This window comes from Bufo bufo, chromosome 7 (assembly GCF_905171765.1).
Source record: "Bufo bufo chromosome 7, aBufBuf1.1, whole genome shotgun sequence".
NCBI lineage: Eukaryota > Metazoa > Chordata > Amphibia > Anura > Bufonidae > Bufo > Bufo bufo.
This window is the reverse complement of record NC_053395.1, coordinates 63124828-63147876: the sequence shown is the minus strand read 5'-3', so window position 1 is coordinate 63147876 and position 23049 is coordinate 63124828. Positions and strand designations below refer to the sequence as shown.

At 42.4% G+C, this 23049-nt stretch overlaps 1 protein-coding gene across 1 annotated transcript in view; it reads right to left on the bottom strand.

Moving 5' to 3' along the window:
- Positions 1–23049, bottom strand: part of LOC121008756 — a 124269-nt gene that overhangs the window by 94043 nt on the left and 7177 nt on the right. The window contains exons 5-8 of the mRNA XM_040441452.1: positions 21799–21972; positions 16576–16783; positions 11137–11297; positions 9043–9155 (exon numbers count right to left, since the gene is read on the bottom strand). Of these exons, the coding sequence (XP_040297386.1) occupies positions 9043–9155; positions 11137–11297; positions 16576–16783; positions 21799–21972 (656 nt within the window). The remainder of the gene's footprint in view (positions 1–9042; positions 9156–11136; positions 11298–16575; positions 16784–21798; positions 21973–23049) is intronic.

Genomic DNA, 23049 nt, shown 5'->3' with positions numbered 1-23049 from the left:
TCTATAAAAATATCACATGACCTAATCCCTCAGGTGAACACTATAAAAAAAGTTTAATAAAAACTGTGCTAAAAAAACATTTTTTATCACCTTACATCACAAAAAGTGCAACACCAAGCGATCAAAAAGGCGTATGCCCCCCAAAATAGTACCAATCTAACCGTCATCTCATCCCGAAAAAAATAAGCCCCTACCAAAAACAATCGCCCAAAAAAAAACAAAAAACTATGGCTCTCAGACTATGGAAGACTATTGTTTCAAAAATATTAGTGTATAAAACATATAATAAATAATAAAAAGTAGACATATTAGGTATTTCCACGTCCGTAACAACCTGCTCTATAAAAGTATCACATTATTTAACCCCTCAGGTGAACATCGTAAAAAAAATAGAACAAAAACGGTGTAAAAAAAGCAATTTTTTGTCACCTTACATCACAAAAAGTGTAATACCAAGCGATCAAAAAGTCATACGCACCCCAAAATCATACCAATCTATCCGTCATCTCATCCCGCAAAAAATGAAACCATATCTAAGACAATCGGCCAAAAAATAAAAAAAACTATGGCTCTCAGAATATGGAGACACTAAAACATGATTTTCTTTGTTTCAAAAATGCTGTTATTGTGTAAAACTTTAATAAATAAAAAAAAGTATACATATTAGATATCGCCGCATCCGTAATCACCTGCTATATAAAAATATCACATGACCAAACCCCTCAGGTGAACACCGTAAAAAAAAAAAACTGTGTCAAAAAAGCTATTTTTTGTCACCTTACATCACAAAAAGTGTAATACCAAGCGATCAAAAAGTCATACACATTCCAAAATTATACCAATTAAACCGTAATATCATCCTACAAAAAATGAGACCCTACATAAGACAGTCGCCCAAAAATAAAAAAAATATGGCTTTCAGAATATGGAGACACTAAAAAATATTTGGTATTGTCGCGTCTGTAACAACCTGCTCTATAAAAATACCACATGATCTAACCTGTCAGATGAACATTGTAAATAACAAAAAATAAAAATGGTGCCAAAACAGCTATTTTTTGTTACCTTGCCTCACAAAAAGTGTAATATAGAGCGAGCAAAAATCACATGTACCCTAAAATAGTACCAACAAAACTGCCACCTTATCCCATAGTTTCCAAAATGTGGTCATTTTTGGGAATTTCTACTCTAGGGGTGCATCACGGATCTTCAAATGTGACATAGCCCTCCAAAAACCATATGGCATTCCTTTCCTTCTGCGCCCTGTCGTGTGCCCATACAGCAGTTTACGATCACAAACGGGGTGTTTCTGTAATCTACAGAATCAAGGTAATAAATATTGAGTTTTGTTTGGCTGTTAACCCTTGCTTTGTTACTGGAAAAAATGGATTAAAATGAAAAATCTGCCAAAAAAGTGAAATTCTGAAATTTCACTCAATTTACCTTTAATTCTTTTTTGGGTGGTTTCTATTATGTAAGCCCCACAAAGGGACTTCAGACCTGAACCGGTCCTTAACCCCTTAGGGACTTAGGGCGTACCGGTACGCCCTCTTTCCCGAGTCCTTAAGGACCCAGGGCGTACCGGTACGTCCTAACTTTAAAAAGACATTGCGGCGCGGCGGGGGTTAATAGGAACAGGATGCCTGCTGGATCTTACAGGCCGGAAGCTGTATGAGTAATACACACAGTATTACTCATACAGCCAATGCATTCCAATACAGAATGTGACATAGCCAATGCATTCCATACAGCCAATGCATTCCAAAATTCTGAAATTTCATCTCTATTTGCCAATAACTTGTGGAACATCTAAAGGGTTAACGACATTTGTAAAATCTGTTTTGAATACCTTGAGGGGTGTAGTTTCTTAGATGGGGTCACTTTTATGGAGTTTCTACTCTAGGGTTGCATCAGGGGGGCTTCAAATGGGACATCGTGTCAAACAAACCAGTCCAGCAAAGTCTGCCTTCCAAAATCCGTATGGCATTCCTTTCCTTCTGCGCCCTGCCGTGTGCCCGTACAGCGATTTACGACCACATATGGGGTGTTTCTGTAAACTACAGAATCAGGGCCATAAATATTGAGTTTTGTTTGGCTGTTAACCCTTGCTTTGTAAAAGTAAAAAAATTATTAAAATGGAAAATCTGCCAAAAAAGTGAAATTTTTTAATTGTATCTCTATTTTCCATTAATTCTTGTGGAACACCTAAAGGGTTAACAAAGTTTGTAAAATCAGTTTTGAATACCTTGAGGGGTGTAGTTTATAGAATGGGGTCATTTTTGGGTGGTTTCTATTATGTAAGCCTCGCAAAGTGACTTCAGGCCTGAACTAGTCCCCAAAAATTGGGTTTTTGAAAATTTCTGAAAAATTTCAAGATTTGCTTCTAAACTTCTAAGCCTTGTAACATCCCCAAAAAATTAAATATCATTCCCAAAATGATCCAAACATGAAGTAGACATATGGGGAATGTAAAGTAATAACTATTTTTGGAGGTATTACTATGTATTATAGAAGTATTATGTTGTTATGCAAACTTTTCTACTGCCTATGTAAGGTCAAGCGATAGCATAATAAAGTCAGAGTATTTCTCAGTGATACCTGTGTGTGTGTCATGTTATTGCTAGCTGAGAAGTATCTCTCCTGACGTCAGTGACATCAAACCAAGGTGGTCGTAGAGGTCCAGAAAGGTCCAAATCCTTTCAGTTTGGGGGCTCCGTCCGGGATAGAGAAGGCCATCCTCGTGTCCGGTAAGAGAGACATAGAGACATCCCTTTTGTCCACTGCCCGGTCCGAGGGCACTGGCCACATCTCTACCCGTGATTTTTTTTTTTTATTATGTATCCGGGATACATTGTTAAGCCTTAAAAATAGACTCAGGGAGTTTATAATAAGTACTTGGAGTACTTTCATGAATGAAGCCGGCACTTGGAGTGCCACGCACGGCAAAGGATCTTAGGGAGATCTATCCGTAACTTGTTTTGTGTCAGGGACACATTATAGGATCTCAGAGAGACCTATTTACTTTATCTAACTCTCGACAGAGATTTTTTAGTACCAGGGGTACATGTAAGAGAACAGTCTCGGGGAGACCTGACTTACCTTGGTTTGACGCATACCTATATTTAGAGTATAAGATACATAGAGTGTTAAGATTCCTCTGTTTGTGTGAGAGTTATTGTTCTGGTGGTAAGTGTAAGAACATATCTCACTGTAATATTATCACTCAGTCATTTGGTGAATTTTCTTACTGTAGGTGGAGGAAAATCTAAATGTGAGTTTCCCCCTCCCAACATAGGGAATGCAGACTGCAAATAGTGACAGCCTACTTCTCCTTCCCAGTCTCATGCTGACTGTAAAGCAGAGTGTTTCCTCATGGACCTCAGACAAAATACAAGACTTTGAGAAACACATATGAGAAGGAGGCAGCGGGATGCTTTGAGATCAGGAAGATACAGACCCCCACACATAGTTACAAAAGTTCAGGAGCCAACACTGTGAGCAAACAGAGACAGCCGAGACATTTCTCAGTTGCTTTCAACCATCCCTGCAGATGCTGTCTGTTTCAGCGTGATAGACCTGAAGAATGCTTTCTTCTCTATCCCGATTGACAAGCAGACCAGACTCCTTTTTTGCTTTTTCCTTTGAGGGTCGTCAACTCACCTGGTGCAGGATGCCCCAGGGATATGCTGATTCACCTGTAGTGTACAGCATTGTCCTCCAAGCCAGTTTAAAACGATGGCACCCCCCAGGGTTCTGTACTCTTGCAATACGTTGATGATTTGTTATTGTGCAGTGTGTCAGAGGAGGCCAATGTAACAGATGGTTTATCTTTGTTGAAATGGCTGTCTGAATGTGGACACAAGGTGTCACGCAAGAAAATGCAATGGTGTAAAAAGCAAGTTGAATACTTGGGCTTTGTTCTCACAAAGGGAGAAAGGCGAATCAGCACAGAAAGAGTCCAGTCTGTTGCGGGCTTGGTCACCCCGCACACCAAGAAAGAAATGTTATCTTTCCTTGGTATGATAAACTACTGCAGACAATGGATTCCTGATTGCTCCTACTATGACAATGTAATGAGACAAGCCACTCTGGCAGACATGCCAGATCTCATCAGGTGGTCTGAAAAAATGTTTAATGCATTTGATTATTTGAAATGTTCTTTAATGACAAGTCCGGGTTTGGGCCTCCCTGACTACAAGCTCACATTCCATGTATATGCTCGACAAAATTGTAAAACCATGGCGGGTGTGCTGACACAATATCACGGAAGCAAGTTATGTCCTTGTGTCTTTTTCTCAAAGGTGGTTCCGGCATCCGTCCAAGGAATGCCGGCCTGTCTGAGATCTCTTGCAGCCTGATGGTTGAGCTTGCAACGCCACTCACAATGGGACATGAGACTATCCTGTACACCACACATGATGTAATAGGCCTTCTCAAAGGCATACACACACAGCACATGTCTGCACAAAGACTATCTGGATATGAGATTCTACTCCTCAGCAATCCCTCCCTCCAAATCAAATACGCAACACACACCTCAGGTCCAGCACCTATCTTGAATGCCCTATTAGGACTTAAAAGACCTGAGGATCACTTGACAGAGGCACATGATTGTATGCACGCCATACAACATGAGACATCACCCCATCATTTACAATCTGTACCAGTAGAAGGGGCTCCTGATGTTTTTGTTGATGGATCCTGCAGCTGACCAAATGACAACACTTATCATGCAGGATATGCTATTGTTATGCTACCCGATGTTGTCCTGGAAGCAGACCCATCACATGCCAATCTGCACAAGCAGAATTAATTGCACTCACGAGAGCATGCATACTACATGAAGGCAAGCCAGTCACCATTTACACTGACAGCAGGTACGCACATGGAGTGGTCTGGGACCAGGGGGTCATTTGGCAAAGGAGAGGATTCATTGCAGCTGATGGTAAGCACATCTCACATTCACAACTTGTCATACAACTTTTAGAAGCCATAAGATTGCCCTCACAGATTGCAATTGTCCACTGCAGGGCGCATACTGGTGGTAAAGATCATGTGTCCCAAGGCAATGCCCTGGCAGACGCGGAGGCCAAGAAGGCTGCACTGATGGCCCCAGCCACATTGCAAATGGTGAATTTAGTACCTCCTTCACTTGAGTTAACTCAGATGCTTGTGGATCTCCAGTCCTCAGCTACTGACGATGAAATGGCCGATTGGTGTTATCCAATCTTGCAGAAGAATCCTAGGACAGGATTAATCTGCAAAGAGGGGAAACCATGCATACCACAGCACAGCTCCCCTCTGTTCATTGCACATTTTTATGTTGAGTAGGACACAACAGCATTCAAACAACACACATGCTGCTAGCACAGAATTTCTATATTACAGACATTAAACAGTTAGTGTCAGATTATGTGGGAAGGTGTATCACATGTTTGAGGAACAACCCAAACACAAATGTCAAAGTCCCACATCAACACCTTGATTACCCCACCACTCCTTTTACACATCTGCAGGTAGACTTCACACACATACCTAGACAGAAAGGTAAACAAGAATACACTTTGGTAATAGTTGACATGTTCTCAAGATGGCCAGAGGTCTACCCTACAAGATAAGAAGATGCCAAAACAGTAGCAAGGATGCTGACAAATGACATCATTCCAAGGTGGGGGTGTCCATTGGTAATTGAATCTGACCAAGGGCCAGCTTTCACCTCAAAGGTAAACAATGAGCTGGCAAGATTCCTTAAGGTTGAATGGAAATTTCATATACCATACCACCCACAAAGCTCCGACATTGTGGAACACATGAACAGAACCCTAAAAGATAAATTGAGAAAGGCAACAGGGGGCACAATTGAGAAATGGAAAGATATACTGCCAATAGTCTTAGCTGAGATCAGGATGACCCCTAATAAAAAGCTAGGGATATCACCATTTGAGATACTTATGGGGAGACCTTCTCCCACACCATGGGCAAAGAACCCTCTGGTAGTACAGGAAGGGGACCTCGACCTTATTAGAGAAGAATATGTAACCAGATTGATTAAAGCCCTAAGTGAAATTGAGGAAAAAGTTGCTTGTAAGTCTCCTTGTCTTCCACAGGAACCAACTCACCCATTCCAAGTGGGAGATATCGTGCTGATAAAGAAATTAAAGAAAGGAAAATTCGCAGGAGACTTCACCTACGGACCACCGACTACAGTGGTAGCCGTGACCCGCACAGCTGTACTTACAGAAGCACCTACCTGGGTCAACGCCACCACAGTAAAACTGGTAAAGGAGGCACCCCAAAAGGAGGTAATAACGGAGACAGACAGTCCTGACCTCGAAAAAGGACAAAGTGAGGTACTAACAGGAGCAGACAGCTCTGACCTCCACCAGGATGCACTCCCTCAATTCTGGAAGATGGCACAGACTGTCCACTTGGACTGTGGGATTACTGATGATCCTAATGACTCGGCCGGAGGATAACAAAGCTTAAGGGTACTTTCACACTTGCGGCAGGATGGATCCGACATGCTGTTCACCATGTCGGATCCGTCCTGCGGCTATTTCGCCATGCCGCCGGACCGCCGCTCCGTCCCCATTGACTATAATTGGGACGGGGCGGAGCTCCGGCGCAGCACGGCGCAGCACGGCGGTGCACGGCGAAAGGCCGCCGGACTAAAATTACTGCATGTCAGGCTTTTTAGTCTGGCGGCTTTCGCCGTGCTGCGCCGGAGCTCCGCCCCCATCCCCATTATAGTCAATGGGGGCGGAGCGGCGGTCCGGTGGCACAGCGAAATAGCCGCAGGACGGATCCGACATGGTGAACAGCATGTCGGATCCGTCCTGCCGCAAGTGTGAAAGTAGCCTAAGTTGCTATAACTCAGAAAGGTGGAATCACTACCTTCTGGTACAATTCCTCCAGTACTCACGTTGCAACTTACTCCTTCTGTTTATGCAGCATAATTAAGTGCAGTCCTTCCACGAGATGCGGCAACCACTATAAGAATGGACAGGCTTATATCTGTATTACTGACCCTTATTGGGGTAATAGATGCGCATACTGGGGGTCAGTAGGATTATAGTAATAGCAATAGTTGCAGCATGTATCATACCATGTGTACGGAAACTGATAATGAAAGGAGTATCAAATATGTCATTTTATGAGACTCTGCTGCCTAATCCTGAAGGCAACTTACCTGAAGGATATAGAAAATATCTGGCGGTATACAGGGAAAAGGGCAAGGGTAAGAACCATATTATCTAAGAAATTTGTTTCTAAGAGGGGATTGAAGAGAAATGGGAATCCATCTTGTTTACCTTAAATATGTAAAGAATTGTTATAACATCTCACCCACGCACTGTTTCAAGTTCCCCCGCTGTGAGTTAGGTTAGCTTATCTGTCCCAGGACAGATTCTGGGAATCCCCCAGAACTAGTACAAACGTTCTTGCCTTATTCAGGGTCATTCGGCACAACTGTGTACATTCTTATATGTGACTGATTAAAACCTATTATTTTTGCTTACTGCACGTACACATACCATATAAGGATGTTCCGGTAGTATGTGTATGAGCACCAATGTTTATCTTTTATGATTGGTTTAATGCTGATGTTATGCAAACTTTTCTACTGCCTATATAAGGCCAAGCGATAGCATAATAAAGTCAGAGTATTTCTCAGTGATACCTGTGTGTGTGTCATGTTATTGCTAGCTGAGAAGTATCTCTCCTGACGTCAGTGACATCAAACCAAGGTGGTCGTAGAGGTCCAGAAAGGTCCAAATCCTTTCAGAAATTTGCTAATTTTTCCACATTTTTGGTAAATTTGGTATTTTTTTTATAAATAAAAATGAAATGCTTTGATTCAAATTTACCAGTGTCATGAAGTAGAATATGTGATGAGAAAACAATCTCAGAATGGCCTGGATAAGTAAAAGCGTTGTAAAGTTATTACCACACAAAGTGACACATGTCAGATTTTCTAAAAATGGCCTGGTTCTCAAGGTAAAAATGAGCTTGGTCTTGAAGGGGTTAACAGTATACACATGGGCAAAGTGGGCATGGATCAGCAAAAAAAGGATGACATACGGATGTGTTCAGTATGCATTCCGTATTTTTTGCGGATCCATTGGCTTGAATGGAGCCACGGATCGTTATTTGCGGCCAATAATAGGACAAGTTCTATCTTTCAGCGGAACGGATATAAGGAAATACGGAAACGGAATGCATACAGATTCAGCATACGTACCGCAAGCGGAATCCGCAAAAATGGAACGGAAAAAAAAATGTTCATGTGCAAGAGGCCTTAGGGCTCATGCACACGAACGCATTTTCTTTCCGTGTCCGTACCGTGGTGATGGACCATGTGATTGGACCATGTGATCTGACGTCACCACAGGTCCTTTAGCCAGCAGCTCATGATTAAAGTAGTAAGAAGAGATCGGCAACTACGCGATCAAGAGGAGAAGGTGAGTTAATTATTTTTTATTTTTTAACCCTCAATTGACCACCTACTAAGCATTCTGTATTAAAGAATGCTATTATTTTCCCTTATACCCATGTTATAAGGGAAAATAATAACATCTACACAACACCGAACCCAAACCTGAACTTCAGTGAAGAAGTTCGGGTCTGGGTACCAGTCAGTTTTTTTATCACACGCGTGCAAAACACATTGCACCCGCGCGATAAAAACTGAACAACGGAATGCAATTGCAGTCAAAACTGACTCCAATTGGGTACCTACTCGCGCGGGTTTGCCGCAGTACACCCGGGACGCATCCTGAACAAATCCGTCACGCCCGTGTGAACTCAGCCTTAGCCCTTAAATATAGACCACATTGAAAAGTGGCAAGGAACACCAAATGTCGCAAAAATCCACCACATATCACACAAAACGGTGCAGTTGCAAACCACAAAACTGACATATCTGATTTGATAAATGCCCCCCATAGTCTCCACTTCAGCTAATCTTTACTGTCAAAGTAGTACATGCTACGTAGAGTGTATCGGTGCTTCTTGGGTTAATCAGAATGTAATGAATATACTGACCTCTGCTGCTGGGATCTGACATTGGCAGTGAAGGAAACATTGCTGCCCTTATCGCAGTTAAATATCAAAGCTCCGCCAATATCTGCATTTGTTAAAACTGCTTGCAACAGCACCTGGATAGAAATACAGAATTCACTTTACTATGTATCTTACATTTCAGTGTGAGTGTCTGGAGCAGAACAGCGGTAGAGGTACCAGTCTAATCTATAGGCATGGATATCTTAATAAAACCATTCTAAAGTATGACTGTGGATTTATCAATCTAATAAAGAAAGCACTGTTTCTTTTAAGGCCGTCTTCACATCTCCATTTTGGAGATCTGGCTGCCTGATATGGTAAAAAACGCCTAGTTTTAGCCGGACAAAAAACAGATGCATGCAGCGTTTTTGTCCGGCCAAAACCAGGCATTTATGCCGGAAATCGGCAGGATCACAACCGAACCTCATTGCAGTCAATGGGGAACTGTCAGTAAATTAGAGGATCCGGAAACGCCAGCTCTGTGCTGGAACAACCTGCCGGATCTCCTAACGGAGATGTGAAGCCTTAAAGGGAACCTGTCACCGGGATTTTGTGTATAGAGCTGAGGACATGGGTTGCTGGATGGCCGCTAGCACATCCGCAATACCCAGTCCCCATAGCTCTGTGTGCTTTTATTGTATAAAAAAACGATTTGATACATACGCAAATTAACCTGAGATGAGTCCTGTACGTGAGATGAGTCAGGGACAGGACTCATCTCAGGGTAATTTGCATATGTATCAAATCGGGGGCAATCAGCTGAAAAGGTTTCCTTTGTTAAACTCAATATCCATAGCAAACTATTTTTTGTGGCTGTTTTTCATTTCAGCAGTACTTTGCTATTGAAAATGAAGTACAAAATGTTGCTCTTCTGCCGCAGTCAGCACAAATGATAAGACCTCCTAAACAGGTCAGTAATCCACTGTCAGTTTACTGCTGCTGTGAGGGGAAGATGTTATCCGCACAATAATAGTAGGCATAAAATTGGGATGACAGCTCTACTGTTCTCTTGATAGACCTAGATAAAGATATCCACCCTTATCGGTGCTCTTGTTGAGTCACTCATCTCCTTTCCTCAATAGCCGCAGTGAATGGTCTGAGAAATTCTAGTGAGGCTGTTTGCTGTGCTAAAAGTCCAAACAGAAAGTAAGCTAAAGAGCCAGGACAGAAAGTGGAATACATGGAGTGACTTCAAAAAATCATATACAGAAAACTATGCATCCATTTAAAAAAAAAAATAAAATACATAAAATATTCACATATAGGATAATAAAATGTATAAAAATTGAATGGAATGGAAATGTGAAAGGCGTAATACACACTGAGGGGCAATTACTAAAGGAGGAAAACGCTTCAGTGTTATCCCGATTCATTGTCAATGAGGACACAACTGAACTGAATGGAACAGAATGCACTAGAGAGCAATCCGTTCCGTTTGCTTGCGTTCCCATGCTGGAGCAAGAGGGATCCGGCATGAAACACAATGATGCCAAATCCGTTTTCTTGGACACAAAAGAAAATGGATCCAGAACCCATTGACTTACAGTGGTTTTAGTGTCAGATCCGTCATGGCTATTTTAGAGATAATACAACCAGATCCACTCAAAACGGATGCAGCCGGTTGTATTATCCTAAGGGAAGTGTTTTTGCTGATCCCTGCCGGATCCAGCAAAAACACAGATGTCAAAGTAGACTTAGGGCTGTTTCACACGAGTGAGTCCATTGCGGGAATCGCGCTCCGTGTGTGAGTGTGATCCTCCGTTCTGGACTTGCAGGAGCGCACGGCATTATCATGATTTATATTGCGGTGTGCCTCGGCTTGACCTTATTTCTACAGAATCATACTGACAGTTTTATGTCACTATGATTCTGTGGAAAAAAGGCCATGCAGAGACACATAGCATTATAAATCATGATCATGCCGTGCGCTCCTGCAAGTCCAGAGCGGAGATCACACTCACACACAGAGCGCGATTCCCGCAATGGACTCGCTCATGTGAAACAGCCCTTAAAAATGTCCCTCACTGTGTATTTATGTGACACATGACAGGGTACATTCAGCAGTCAATGAATTACCTGCATTGAGTTCGGTATTGACCAGGCGACCAGCGTAGGCACTGAATGCTTCACTCCTGCAGCAATGCCGAAGTTATGATGAAAATCTATAAAGGATTTTAAATCAACCCTTAACTTTTTCTTATCAGATTCCATATCCAAGGTACCGTTTACTTTATCTCCTATGAAAGGAAACAACAAGAACATGATCAGCGACATAAAAAGGCTCTGAAGTCTCCCCCTGCACTGCAGAAAACATAGGGCAAACACATTGCATCCGGATGCCTTCCGTTTTTCATCCAGCCTCATTCATTACTATTGAGGCAGACCTGAGCAAAAAATGCACAATCTAGAACATGCTGAGATTTCTCATGATCGCACAGTTGATCTTTGATAAACAATACGCATGTACAGCATTCAGTCTGGACTGCTGTCCATTTGCAGCACGCATGGCATCCGGACGGAAAACTCGCTCACGAGAAAGAGTCATTACACTTCTGCTTCTAGAGCTCATATTTTGATTGAATATTTCCTTATTGTAAAAAAAGTAAAGCTTAATTATTTATCTAATTTTCTATTATAACTTAAAAGAGTTGCCACACGAAAGAAGTTATATAGTTAATCCAACTCATAATTATAATTTTTTTTGTATTTGTACAGTTATTAAATATTTATACGTATTACCAGATATTCCAGGAATAACATTAGCATTTCCCTGCTGTTTCTATTCAGCAGCCTCTGTGTGTCCACTTCAGTAAAAGTGCAGAGGTGGACACGCATGCTCAACCTTTCCTTCTCTGCTCCCCTCTGAGGACATGGCGGTTTTCCATTTTTGTGTTTCTGTTTTTTACTCCCGGCCTTCCCGGAGCCATAACTTTTTTATTTTTCTATTCACATAGCAGCATGAAGACCTTTTTTTGCGGGACAACTGTACTTTCTTACTTTCGTATCATCAGAAACTGACATATTGTTTAAATCATGTTTTTATGTAAATATATTTTTTACAACTTTTTGGTGATTTTTAAATTTTCCATGTCACTATCTATATATTTTTTTTAAACTTAAAATCATGCAGTTTTCACTTTTCAGTCTGTCTTCCAGGTCTAATATGTTGAGACGTCCTATTCTGTACATGTAGCTTTCGGTAGCCATCGCATTATCATCACAGCCAGGATTTCGATGCCAGATATCACCTCTGTTTACTGTAGATAACACAGGGTGCACCATTCACAATAGGTGATATCGCAGCTTCCAGTCTATAATGCGTATGGCCCATGTGGCAGCTCTCAAAGAACGGGATATATTTTAAATATAGCTAGGAACACAGAAAATGAAAACCGAAATGACAAAACTAATAAAAACAAACAAACGTTAAAGCTTATTTCACATCTGCGTCTGAAGCTTCGTTACAGAATTCATTAAAATAGTGGAGAGAAAAGTCCTGCATGTTCATTATAGTTAATGGGATCTGTCAGGCTCCATTTGCTCAGCTATGTGCCGAATCCGGGACTTCATTATTTTATTCTATTGCTCGGAGAACGGAAATAATAAGCGCAGATGTGAAAGCAGCCTAAGGCCTCTTTCACACGAGCGTGACGGATTAGGTCCGATGCGTTCAGGATGCGTTCAGTGAAACTCGCACAATTTGCAAGTTAGTTCAGTCAGTTTTGTCTGCGATTGCGTGAGCTGTTCAGTTTTTTCCGCGCGGGTGCAATGCGTTTTGATGCGTTTTTCACGCCCGTGATAAAAACTGAAGGTTTACAAACAGCCTCTCTAGCAACCATCAGTCAAAAACGGCATTGCATCCGCACTTGCTTCCGGATGAAATGCGTTTTTTACTGAAGCCCCATTCACTTCTATGGGGCCAGGGCTGCGTGAAAAATGCAAAATAAAGAAAAATGCAGCATTTTTCACGCAACGCAGAACCTATTGCGTGAAAAAAAAATGCTCATGTACACAGACCCATTGAAATGAATGGGTCCGGATTCAGTGCAGTGCTGTGCGTTCACATCACGCATCGCACCCGCGTGGAAAACTCGCTCGTGTGAAAAGGGCAATGCATTATTTAAACCATTGGTCATTTTCTGATAACACATTTCCTTTAAACCTTTGACATATTTAAATTTAAATGACATTCTCTAAGGCCTCTTTTACACGGGCATCTAGGATTTGCTACGGATGCGTCGCGTGTGGCATTGCGGGAAACCCACGCGAGTGCGCACGCAATTTAATTGCGTTGTTGTTTTTTTATCGCTGGTGCAGTGTGTTTTGCACGCGCGTGATAAAAAACTGAATGTGGTACCCAGACTCGAACCCGGACTTCTTCACTGAAGTTCGGGTTTGGTGTCCTGTAGATTTTTTATTTTCCCTTATAACATGGTTATAAGGGAAAATAATGTGGTGAGCGCGATTACGACATCAAACGTCACAAAAACGCAGAATATAGAACATGCTGCGATTTTCACGCAACGCACAAGAGATGCGTAAAAAATTACCACCAGTGAAGTGAATGGGTCCGGATTCAGTGCGGGTGCAATGTGTTCATCTCACGCATTGCACCTGTGCGGAAAACCCGCCTGTGAGAAAGGGGCCTAAGGGTACTTTCACAATAGCGTTTTTCTTTTCCGGCAGTGAGTTCCGTCCTAGGGGCTCAATACCGGAAAAGAACTGATCAGTTTTATCCTAATGCATTCTGAATGAGAGCAATCCGTTCAGGATGCATCAGGATGTCTTCAGTTCAGTCTTTTTGCCTTTTCAGGACGGAGATAACGCAGCATGCTGCGGTTTTATCTCTGTCCAAAATTCTGGGGACACTTGCCGGAATGCCGGCATTTTTTCCCATTGACATGCATTAATGCCGGATCCGGCCCTGAGTGTTCTGGAAAAACTGAATCCGTTTTTAGTGGTCTGAGCATGCGCAGACCACAAAAAATGTGAAAAAAATAAATGCCAGATCTGTTTTTCCGGATTACACCGGAGAGACGGATCCGGCATTTCAATGCATTTGTCAGACGGATCAGGATCCTGATCCGTCTGACAAATGCCATCAGTTTGCATACGTTTTGACGGATCCGGCGACGGAACTGCCTGCCGGAATCCTCTGCCACAAGTGTGAAAGTACCCTAAGGCCCCTTTCACACGGGCGAGTATTCCGCGCGGATGCGTGAGTTGAACGCATTGCACCCGCACTGAATACCGACCCATTCATTTCTATGGGGCTGTTCACATGAGCGGTGATTTTCACGCATCACTTGTGCGTTGCGTGAAAATCGCAGCATGTTCTATATTCTGCATTTTTCACGCAACGCAGGCCCCATAGAAGTGAATGGGGTTGCGTGAAAATCGCAAGCATCCGCAAGCAGTGCGGATGCGGTGCGATTTTCACGCATGGTTGCTAGGAGACAGTCTATTCACTGTATTATTTTCCCTTATACCATGGTTATAAGGGAAAATAATAGCATTCTGAATACAGAATGCTTAGTAGGTGATCAATTGAGGGTTAAAAATATAATAAAATTAACTCACCTTCTCCTCTGGTTCGCGTAGTTCCCGGTCTCTTCTTTACTTCTTAAAAGATGAACTACCGGCTAGGACCTGTGGTGGACGTCAGATCACATGCTCCAATCACATGGTCCATCACCACGGTGATGGACCATGTGATTGGAGCATGTGATCTGATGTCCCCAAAGGTCCTTTAGCCCACAGCCTCCATCATTAAAGAAGTAAAGAAGAGACTGGGAACTACGCGAACAAGAGGAGAAGGTGAGTTAATTTTTTTATTTTTTTTTAACCCTCAATTGATCACCTACTAAGCATTCTGTATTCAGAATGCTATTATTTCCCTTATAACCATGTTATAAGGGAAAATAATAACATCTACACAACACCTAACCCAAGCCCGAACTTCTGTGAAGAAGTTCAGGTTTGGGTACCAAACATGCTCGATTTTTCTCACGCGAGTGCAAACGCATTACAATGTTTTGCACTCGAGTGGAAAATCGCGTGTGTTCCGGAACGCACCCGCACATTTTTTCCGCAACGCCCGTGTGAAAGAGGCCTAAGTCTTTTCATAATAAGTTCTATGTATAAAGGGTTGTCCCATAAACTAATTTTCACTGTAAAGTTTATTCTCATCATGCAGTCTAACTCCCATTCCTCTTTGGATTTTTTTTTGCATTTGTTCTTGCTTGAATCCTACTTCTTCTGTCCCATCTTGTCTTAAGGCAGTGAAAGTGTCTTGACATCAGCAGGACATGGGACACTAACCAGTTCATTTTCTATCTCCACATATTCAAATGCTCTGTGTAACTGGATTTATAACAGACACAACTTGTACTAAAATTCATCATCATATTTATCTATGTGTCTGTCTATTATCTATCTGCCGTCTGTCCCATCCATCCATAATTGACGCTACATATAAAAAACAAGCGATGTGAGCATGTGCGTCCTGTTTTACAAGGCTCCACTACAGTACATAACCAACAGCAACTGAAATTGAAACTGATTTGCCACAGGGCGCAATAATAAGCCAATACTTTAGAATAGGGCAGGTTTGATGGTGGTATTTGGGGAAAGTCATATCATAGCATATCTTTTGGGTGGGATACATTTATATTAATGGCATAACCCCTTTAAAACCACCTTTGGACCCGTTCTTACCCGTTCTATTTATCATCTTTGTGTGCTCAGTACATCAGTAGTATCTCTATCCCTTCATGTCCTCATAGTTTTCTAAAATTCATCAATGTTAACAGGTGCGGACTGGAAGCTTAAGTGGCCCTGGAAAAAAACTATAAAAAATAATAATCGGGCCCCATGTTGTAGGCAGGTCCAAAGTGACAGAAGGCAGAGCCAATATAAGTAGGCCGGGCCAGCATTACCGTAGTGCAGCACAAAATACTGCTGCCCCCACCGCAGTATCCTGAGGATGGCAATACAGTTGAATGCAGGAAGTCACTTTCTTCTGCCCATCCTGTACATAAGTACCAGAGATACTCCTAGCATTCATTAATGCTGAGAGCATCAGATCGCTATGTACCCGATTGTCGGCCGTGAGGGTGGCTTTGACGCCCGTCTGGGCATTGGCCCACCGAGAAATTTCCCCGTAGGGCTATGGCCAGTCCGCCCCTGAATGTCAAGTGTATCAGTTTAGTATTACCTGCACTGACACAGTGGTAGTAAGGCCAGCTCGGAGTAGTGCTAGGCCTCTGGGGGTTTCAGCCTCACAAATAGAGATCTTTAAAAAGTGGAGAACTGAAACACGAAGCGTCTTGTATGTTGCATAAACTTTCATTAAACAACGATTAGTCTTTAGCTACAGAACCCAGAAATGGCCATTTGGATGCCCCACAACCAAGGGAATACATACCATAACAGGCAGACCATGTGGCTGCTATGGGACCCATGGGGTCAAGATAAAGAGTAAAGATAACATTATAAGTCTGTTAACCTACACACCTTCTTTTGCCAATATTCCCATCACATGGATGACTTTAGGGTATCCATATTTCAGAAAGCAGTCAATGTTGTGGGCACTTTTGAAGAGGATCTTGTGGTTTCTTGCTGCAGACAGAGAGGACACAGAGCACATAAAGGCGTTCTGTGTTGTTGTGGCCTCCACAGACACCTCCTGCTTGCCATCCATTGCTTGTATGTCCAGCGAACTCTAAAGAAAAATATCAGTCAATTTATTGGTTTCATGATGGTGCCTCGTGACTAGATAAATTGGCCAAGCATTCCTTCTATTTCTACATGTAATCCGTAAATTATTTTTTTCTGACATGGCAATGAACCCCAATGCAAATCAAGTACAAGAACCCAATAGGCCGAACACCAAACTGACTGTGAACTGAACTGCAGTAATGGAAGTAGCAACATACCTTTTTGTACTTAGCAGAGAAACAAGTTCCAGGTTGTTGAAAGCTACTACATTGTTTTTACCAACATTTCTGCAAAAGTGGCACCCACTGCCTCCAGAATCCATTGCAGCTACTATGTCTTCTACAGCTACAGATATGGAACAACCACGTGTATGAGAACTACTCTACACAAATCAAATTTCTTATGAATTTCCCAAAGACTCTAATTTGGCAAATCCAAAACTTTTGTGATTTATAATGCAGAAATCTCTCAAAATTGCAACCACCACTTATACAGATTTGAAAATAGAGAGCAGGACATCTGCCACCAAAAAAAGATCATTTTTGGACTGTTTCTTAAACAGATTATCTGGGCTTTAATATTGATGACCTATCCTCAGCATAGGTCATCAATATCAGATCGGAGGGGGTCGACATCCGTCACCCCCGCCGATCAGCTGCATGAGGAGACAGCGTGCGCACGTGCCGTCTCCCGTCTCTCTCTTCCTGCTCGCTGCTGCTTTGCTATAGACCGTGCGTACAAAAGGAATCTGTGGGCGTAGTTACATCCAAATAATAACTTAGCGGAGGGCGGCGGCGGCAAAGAGTTCGGGTGTGGGCAGTTACTTATGCTGGAAGAGGCGTGCTTGGGCTCCAAAGAAAGGCGGGCTAGGCACTGTACGGGGGAGTTCCTGAGCTCCAGAGTAGGATAATAACGCCCCTCTGGGCACCTTGGGACACTCATTTGCATAACAGAAAAAGGATTTTATTGCTAATGAAACCAGGAAACAAAAAATGAAGACTACAGCAAAAAATAAGGTATTTTGTTGTACATGGCAGTAGTAACAATTTAATATGCTCAAACCATGTGACAGATTCCCTTTAAATGGTCACTTACTGTACTTTTCACATTATTTTGCGTAAATCATTAGAAGCAACCTCATAATACTCTTTGACACAAAAAAATAATGCACCAAGAAGGAATTGTTGGAATCGATTTAAGCTTTCTATGTGTGAATGTATTGATTAGTGTTGAGCAAATCGAAGTTAAACTGGAATTCGATTCAAATTTCAGGAAACATTCGATTCTCCACAAATCCGAATTTTCTTGCGCTTCGTGGTAACAAATCAATTTTTCCTGAAATGGCAGTAAAGAAAAAAAAAACAACCTCACCTCATCCATTTCATAGCGGATCAAATCAGTGATGACGTCACTGGCCTGCCCAGCGTGATGACATGGTGACTCAAATGGATGAGGCGAATATGTATTTTTTTGTTTTAACCCCTGATTAATCTCCTGGCTGAATGTGACTCTCAGATGCCATGATCAGCATTGAGCATCTGAGGGGTTAAATGTCTTGGCGCAAACGTTCCATGCAATGGTATGCTATTTATTGCGAAGTAATTCGTAATAAATTAAATTTTCTTGTCGAAGTTCGACAAAGCAGCTGAATGAATTTTTTGAAAACTATGCTCATTTCTAGTATTGATGATACAATATTAGAGCGAAAGGATAAGTTAATTGAGAAAAACTGTACAAAGGAAAGGAGGCTCTAGAGTTGGGCCATCTGTAGCTGGATACAAGATGAGGGATACAGGAGGGATGGAGGGATACAGGCTCTGTATGCTATCCTGCGGCACATTTGCCCACTCATAGGTTGCTGAAGCTGATGACCCAGCTGGTCCCATATATGCTCGATGGCGATAAATATGGTAAAAAGAACAGGTGAAGAAAGTGCTGCAATCTGACGGAGACATTCCTGGGAAATGCTTGCTGTGTGTGGCGAGCATTATCCTGCTGAATAATGCCAGTTGGAAGCCCTGCCATGAAAGGCAACACATGTGCCCAAGGATGTCCTGCACATATCGCTCATAGTGTCCCTTGTATCACTAGTAGGGGTGACGGTATGTCATAAGTGATGGCTCCCCTGACAATCACAGACGGGGACGGCAGTGTGTCGCTCCACAGCAAAGGTTTACCACAAGGACTCCATGCTCAGACTCAGTCATGGAATCCCAAACAGGACCTGAATTCACCACTTTAGACGATACAGTTCCAGTCTGCTTCTTTGCTAGAGAGCACTTTTCACCTCTAAAAGCCCGTACTATTAAAATATAAAAATATTTATCCCATATGGTACGGTTTTATTGTGGTCACAAAAAATAAGCCTTCAAACAGCTCTGTAGACATAACTAAAAAAAAAAGTTATGGGGTCAGAATATGGTGACACAAAATAATTTTATTTTAGAGGTGATTTTTTAAGCATTAAAACACAAAAAATATACCGTATACGGCCCATAAGACGCACCTAGGTTTTAGAGGGGGATAATAAGAAAAAAAATATTTTCATGACATCTCAGGTCAATCCACCAATCAGACCCCCAATGTTAATAAGACCCCAATAAGACCTCAGATCAGACCCCCAATCAGAACTCAGATAAGAGCCCCATGCCTCATATCAGCCCCAGTAGCCTCTCTTCAGCTCCCAGTAGCCTCATATATGCCCCAGTAGCCTCTCTTCAGCCCCCAGTAGCCACATATATGCCCCCAGTAGCCTCATATATGCCCCCAGTAGTCTCTCTTCAGCCCCCAGTAGCCACATATATACCCCCAGTAGCCTCATATATGCCCCCAGCAGCGTCCATCAGCCTCATATGAAAAAAAAACAAAAAAAACACTCACCTTTCCTGCTCCGGATGCCGCCGCTCCTCACCTCCCGCACTCGGTCTTCCTCCTCTTCAGTCTGCTGTGCTGTGACCCGGCACGCACAGCGTGAGGTCACAACACTCCCTCACACTGTGCGCAGCCGACAGCCAAGGACCAGGAAGCGGTGAGTACAGAGCCTTCACCACTTCCCGGTCCTCTGGTACTAATGAAGCACTTCCAAAATGGAAGCGCTTCATTAGTATTCGCCCATAAGATGCAGGGGCATTTCCCCTCTTTCCCACTTTTGGGATGGGGGGGGAAATGGGTCTTATGGGGCGAAAAATACGGTATATATATATATATATATATATAATATATATATATCTATATATATATATGTGGTATCCCTGTTGTACTGACCCAGAGAATGAAGGGAACAGGTAAGTTTTACTGCATAGGGAACGCCATAAAAAATCCCATAAAACTGTAGTTTTTCTTTTTCCAATTTCAACCCATTTGGATTTTTTTTCCAGTTTCCTACTACATTCTATGCAATATTAAATGGTGCCATTGAAAAGTACAACTTTTCCTCAAAAAACAAGCCCTCACACAGCTAAGTAAATGGAATAGTAAAATGTTATGCCTCCTGGAAGGCTGGGAGTAAAAAATGGAAAATGGCCCTGTCCTGAAAGGGTTATGGTTTGTAAATTTTGGACTCCAATGAAATGCTGTAGCAGCACCATAAACAGTTCATGACTGAAAGTCATTTAGTCTGGCTAATTGAATGCAATTGTGCAAAGAATAGTAGGATAAAAATTTCTCCACAGTGATGAGAAAGACCTATGTAATAATTGGAGGGATTGGTTGCAGCTGACTACTTTCACATCTGTGTTTTTTAATTCAGGTTTTTAGAACTGGCAGAGGATCTCAAAGATCAGGCTCCCATTAACTTACAATGATTTTCATGCCTGATCAGGTTTGTTTGGCTTAATACAACCCGATCCGGGCGAAACTGAGCCATTAGGAGTTTTTAAGTGGAACGGATCCTTTTAATTCAGGTTTTGAGATCCTCTGCCGGATGTGGAAGAAGCCTAAAAGTGATACATGCAAATATTAAAGGGGTTTTCCGGCTTTGTAAATTATTGGTCATCAGTATTAGTTTGGATTTTCGGCATCCCTGCAGATCAGCTTTTTGAAGGGGCTGCAGAGCTTCTGCGAATGAGGCAACCTCTTCAATGATTACATCAGGTGACAAGCTGGCTCCTACTTCACTATAATTTTTGTAGTCAGGTAAAGGGGTCTGCCACTCCTTAACTACTGATGGATAAGCCATCCTACACCCCACACACCCACCTATGAGTTGTTCTTCAGTACCTCCAGTGCCGGTGTTCCGTTATTTTTTGCTACCCGTGAAATTTTGCTACCTTTGTCACTTCCTGTTGTGACGTAGCCGCTCCGGAAGGTTTGGAAGAAGGTGTGTCTCGCTGCTCGCCACCAGAGTGGCTGAGAAGGAGGTGTGTTGGCGCAGGCGCACAACGACGGGGTAGACAAATTTCACACTCACGCGCCAAGGGTAGGTAAAAATTACGGGCCACTGCGCATGCACGCCGAGGGTAGGAAAAAAATACGGGCCACTGCGCATGCACCGAGGGTAAGGAAAAATTAAGGGCCAGAGACGACCTCCAGCAAAGGATGACGGTTAGTCACGCGATGACACTAGCTCCAGCAAACGATGACGGTTAGTCACGCGATGACACTAGCTCCAGCAAACGATGACGGTTAGTCACGCTTGCGCAGTGGCCCGTAATGGACAGAGCTGTGTAGTTTCAGGACTGGCTTACAGCCGGAGCTACTCTGAGACAGCTGATCAGTAGGGGTCTGATGGGTGGGAACCGCTAATCAGATATTGATGGCCATCAATAGTAAAGGAGTAGACAACCCCTTCAATTTTATAAAGCTGGATAACCCTTTTACATTTGGAAGGGAAGGGGGTGTCAGCTGTGTTTAATAACTTTTTCCTTCCATACATGAAATAATTAGAACTGTGTCTTGCATTTACTTGGCTTGTCTTTGTCTTTTTTTTTGTTTAAAAAACAGAAAAAACAATTAAGTATGAAAAATGTACAAAGTCAGAAGCCAGATATGCCACTGTATGCAAACATCTCAGCGCATCACCTGTACTGAAGCAGAAATTCCATTGCGTAGTAACCAAGGCCAGTTGTGCTGGACGCTTGCGGTCAGGTTACAGCTTGTCTCATTGCTCTTTATTCGCACTGTGGTATTTATGAAGTGGGGTCCATAGTAAGTGGCCAGGGTCATATTTCTATTTTCTTTGAGTTCGATATCAGCCTAAGAACGGAAAAAAAATATATATATATTACGATAGATTACACCTCATGCTGACTATTTCTTTCATGAGGTCATTGATGGGAAAAAACATGTTTACAATAAATAATAGGAAGATTATGGGAGGTTTCAAGTGTTCATGAAAAGAGCATATTTCTGAGAAATGCAGCTAGATGTCATTATCTGTCACTGGAGTTTAGCAGGTTTTAGGAAATTTGGAAAAAACCTAAATGCTGAGGGTTGGGTGCATTTATGACATTTTCCAGTACATGTAGTGTCAAGATAAAGTGATTACAGGAATAATCTGGAAAATCTCAAGTGTTTACAGCATATTTATGTACTGAATAGAGAGAGGAGTGTAGACTAACTCTAAATGAATTGTTATTGGCAAAAATCTGAATATGTGAATCACAAATTACGTTATTAGTGACTCTCTCCTGTGTCCTACTGAAAATTGATATTGCCAAGTGGCATTACCACTCCTACACCCTACTTCTGTCTGTATATGCAATAACCATGTCATCTTAGGCCTTTATTCCAGGTCCTCCATTTAGTGTGCATTTCTTCTTATGCATTTGTATTGTTCATGTAATAACCTGGTTCCCCAGGGGGTGACAGCAGACTTGGCAGTGCTACTTTAAAGAGGGTGGAAGCTGGCTTTCCAGCTCTCATATACTCTCCTCCAAGGAGCAAGTACGATCTTGGTAGAACCAGTTAGTGCCTGTACCCCATGCTGTAGGGAGGAAATCAGACGCTCGTCCCTGGTGGGACTGAGCTCTCCCTAAAAGCCAGCCAGGACAAGAAGTTCCTAGGATCACAGTGGGAGACAGACTTAGAACAACAGCATCAAGCAGAAAGGAAAGCATTCCTATTTAATATTGCTGACATAGCAGAGCTGAGAAAGCTACAGCATAGTAGAGCTGAGAAAGCTATAGCAGAGCTGAGATTGTTGCAGAAGAGTGTGCCTGCCAAAGTCCTGCTAAAACCTGTTGGAAACCAAGACAAGTTCTGTGGATTGTGAATGTTAAGTGAGTAGGCTCTATACTTAACAAACTAACCTGTTCTATATTCAACAAATTA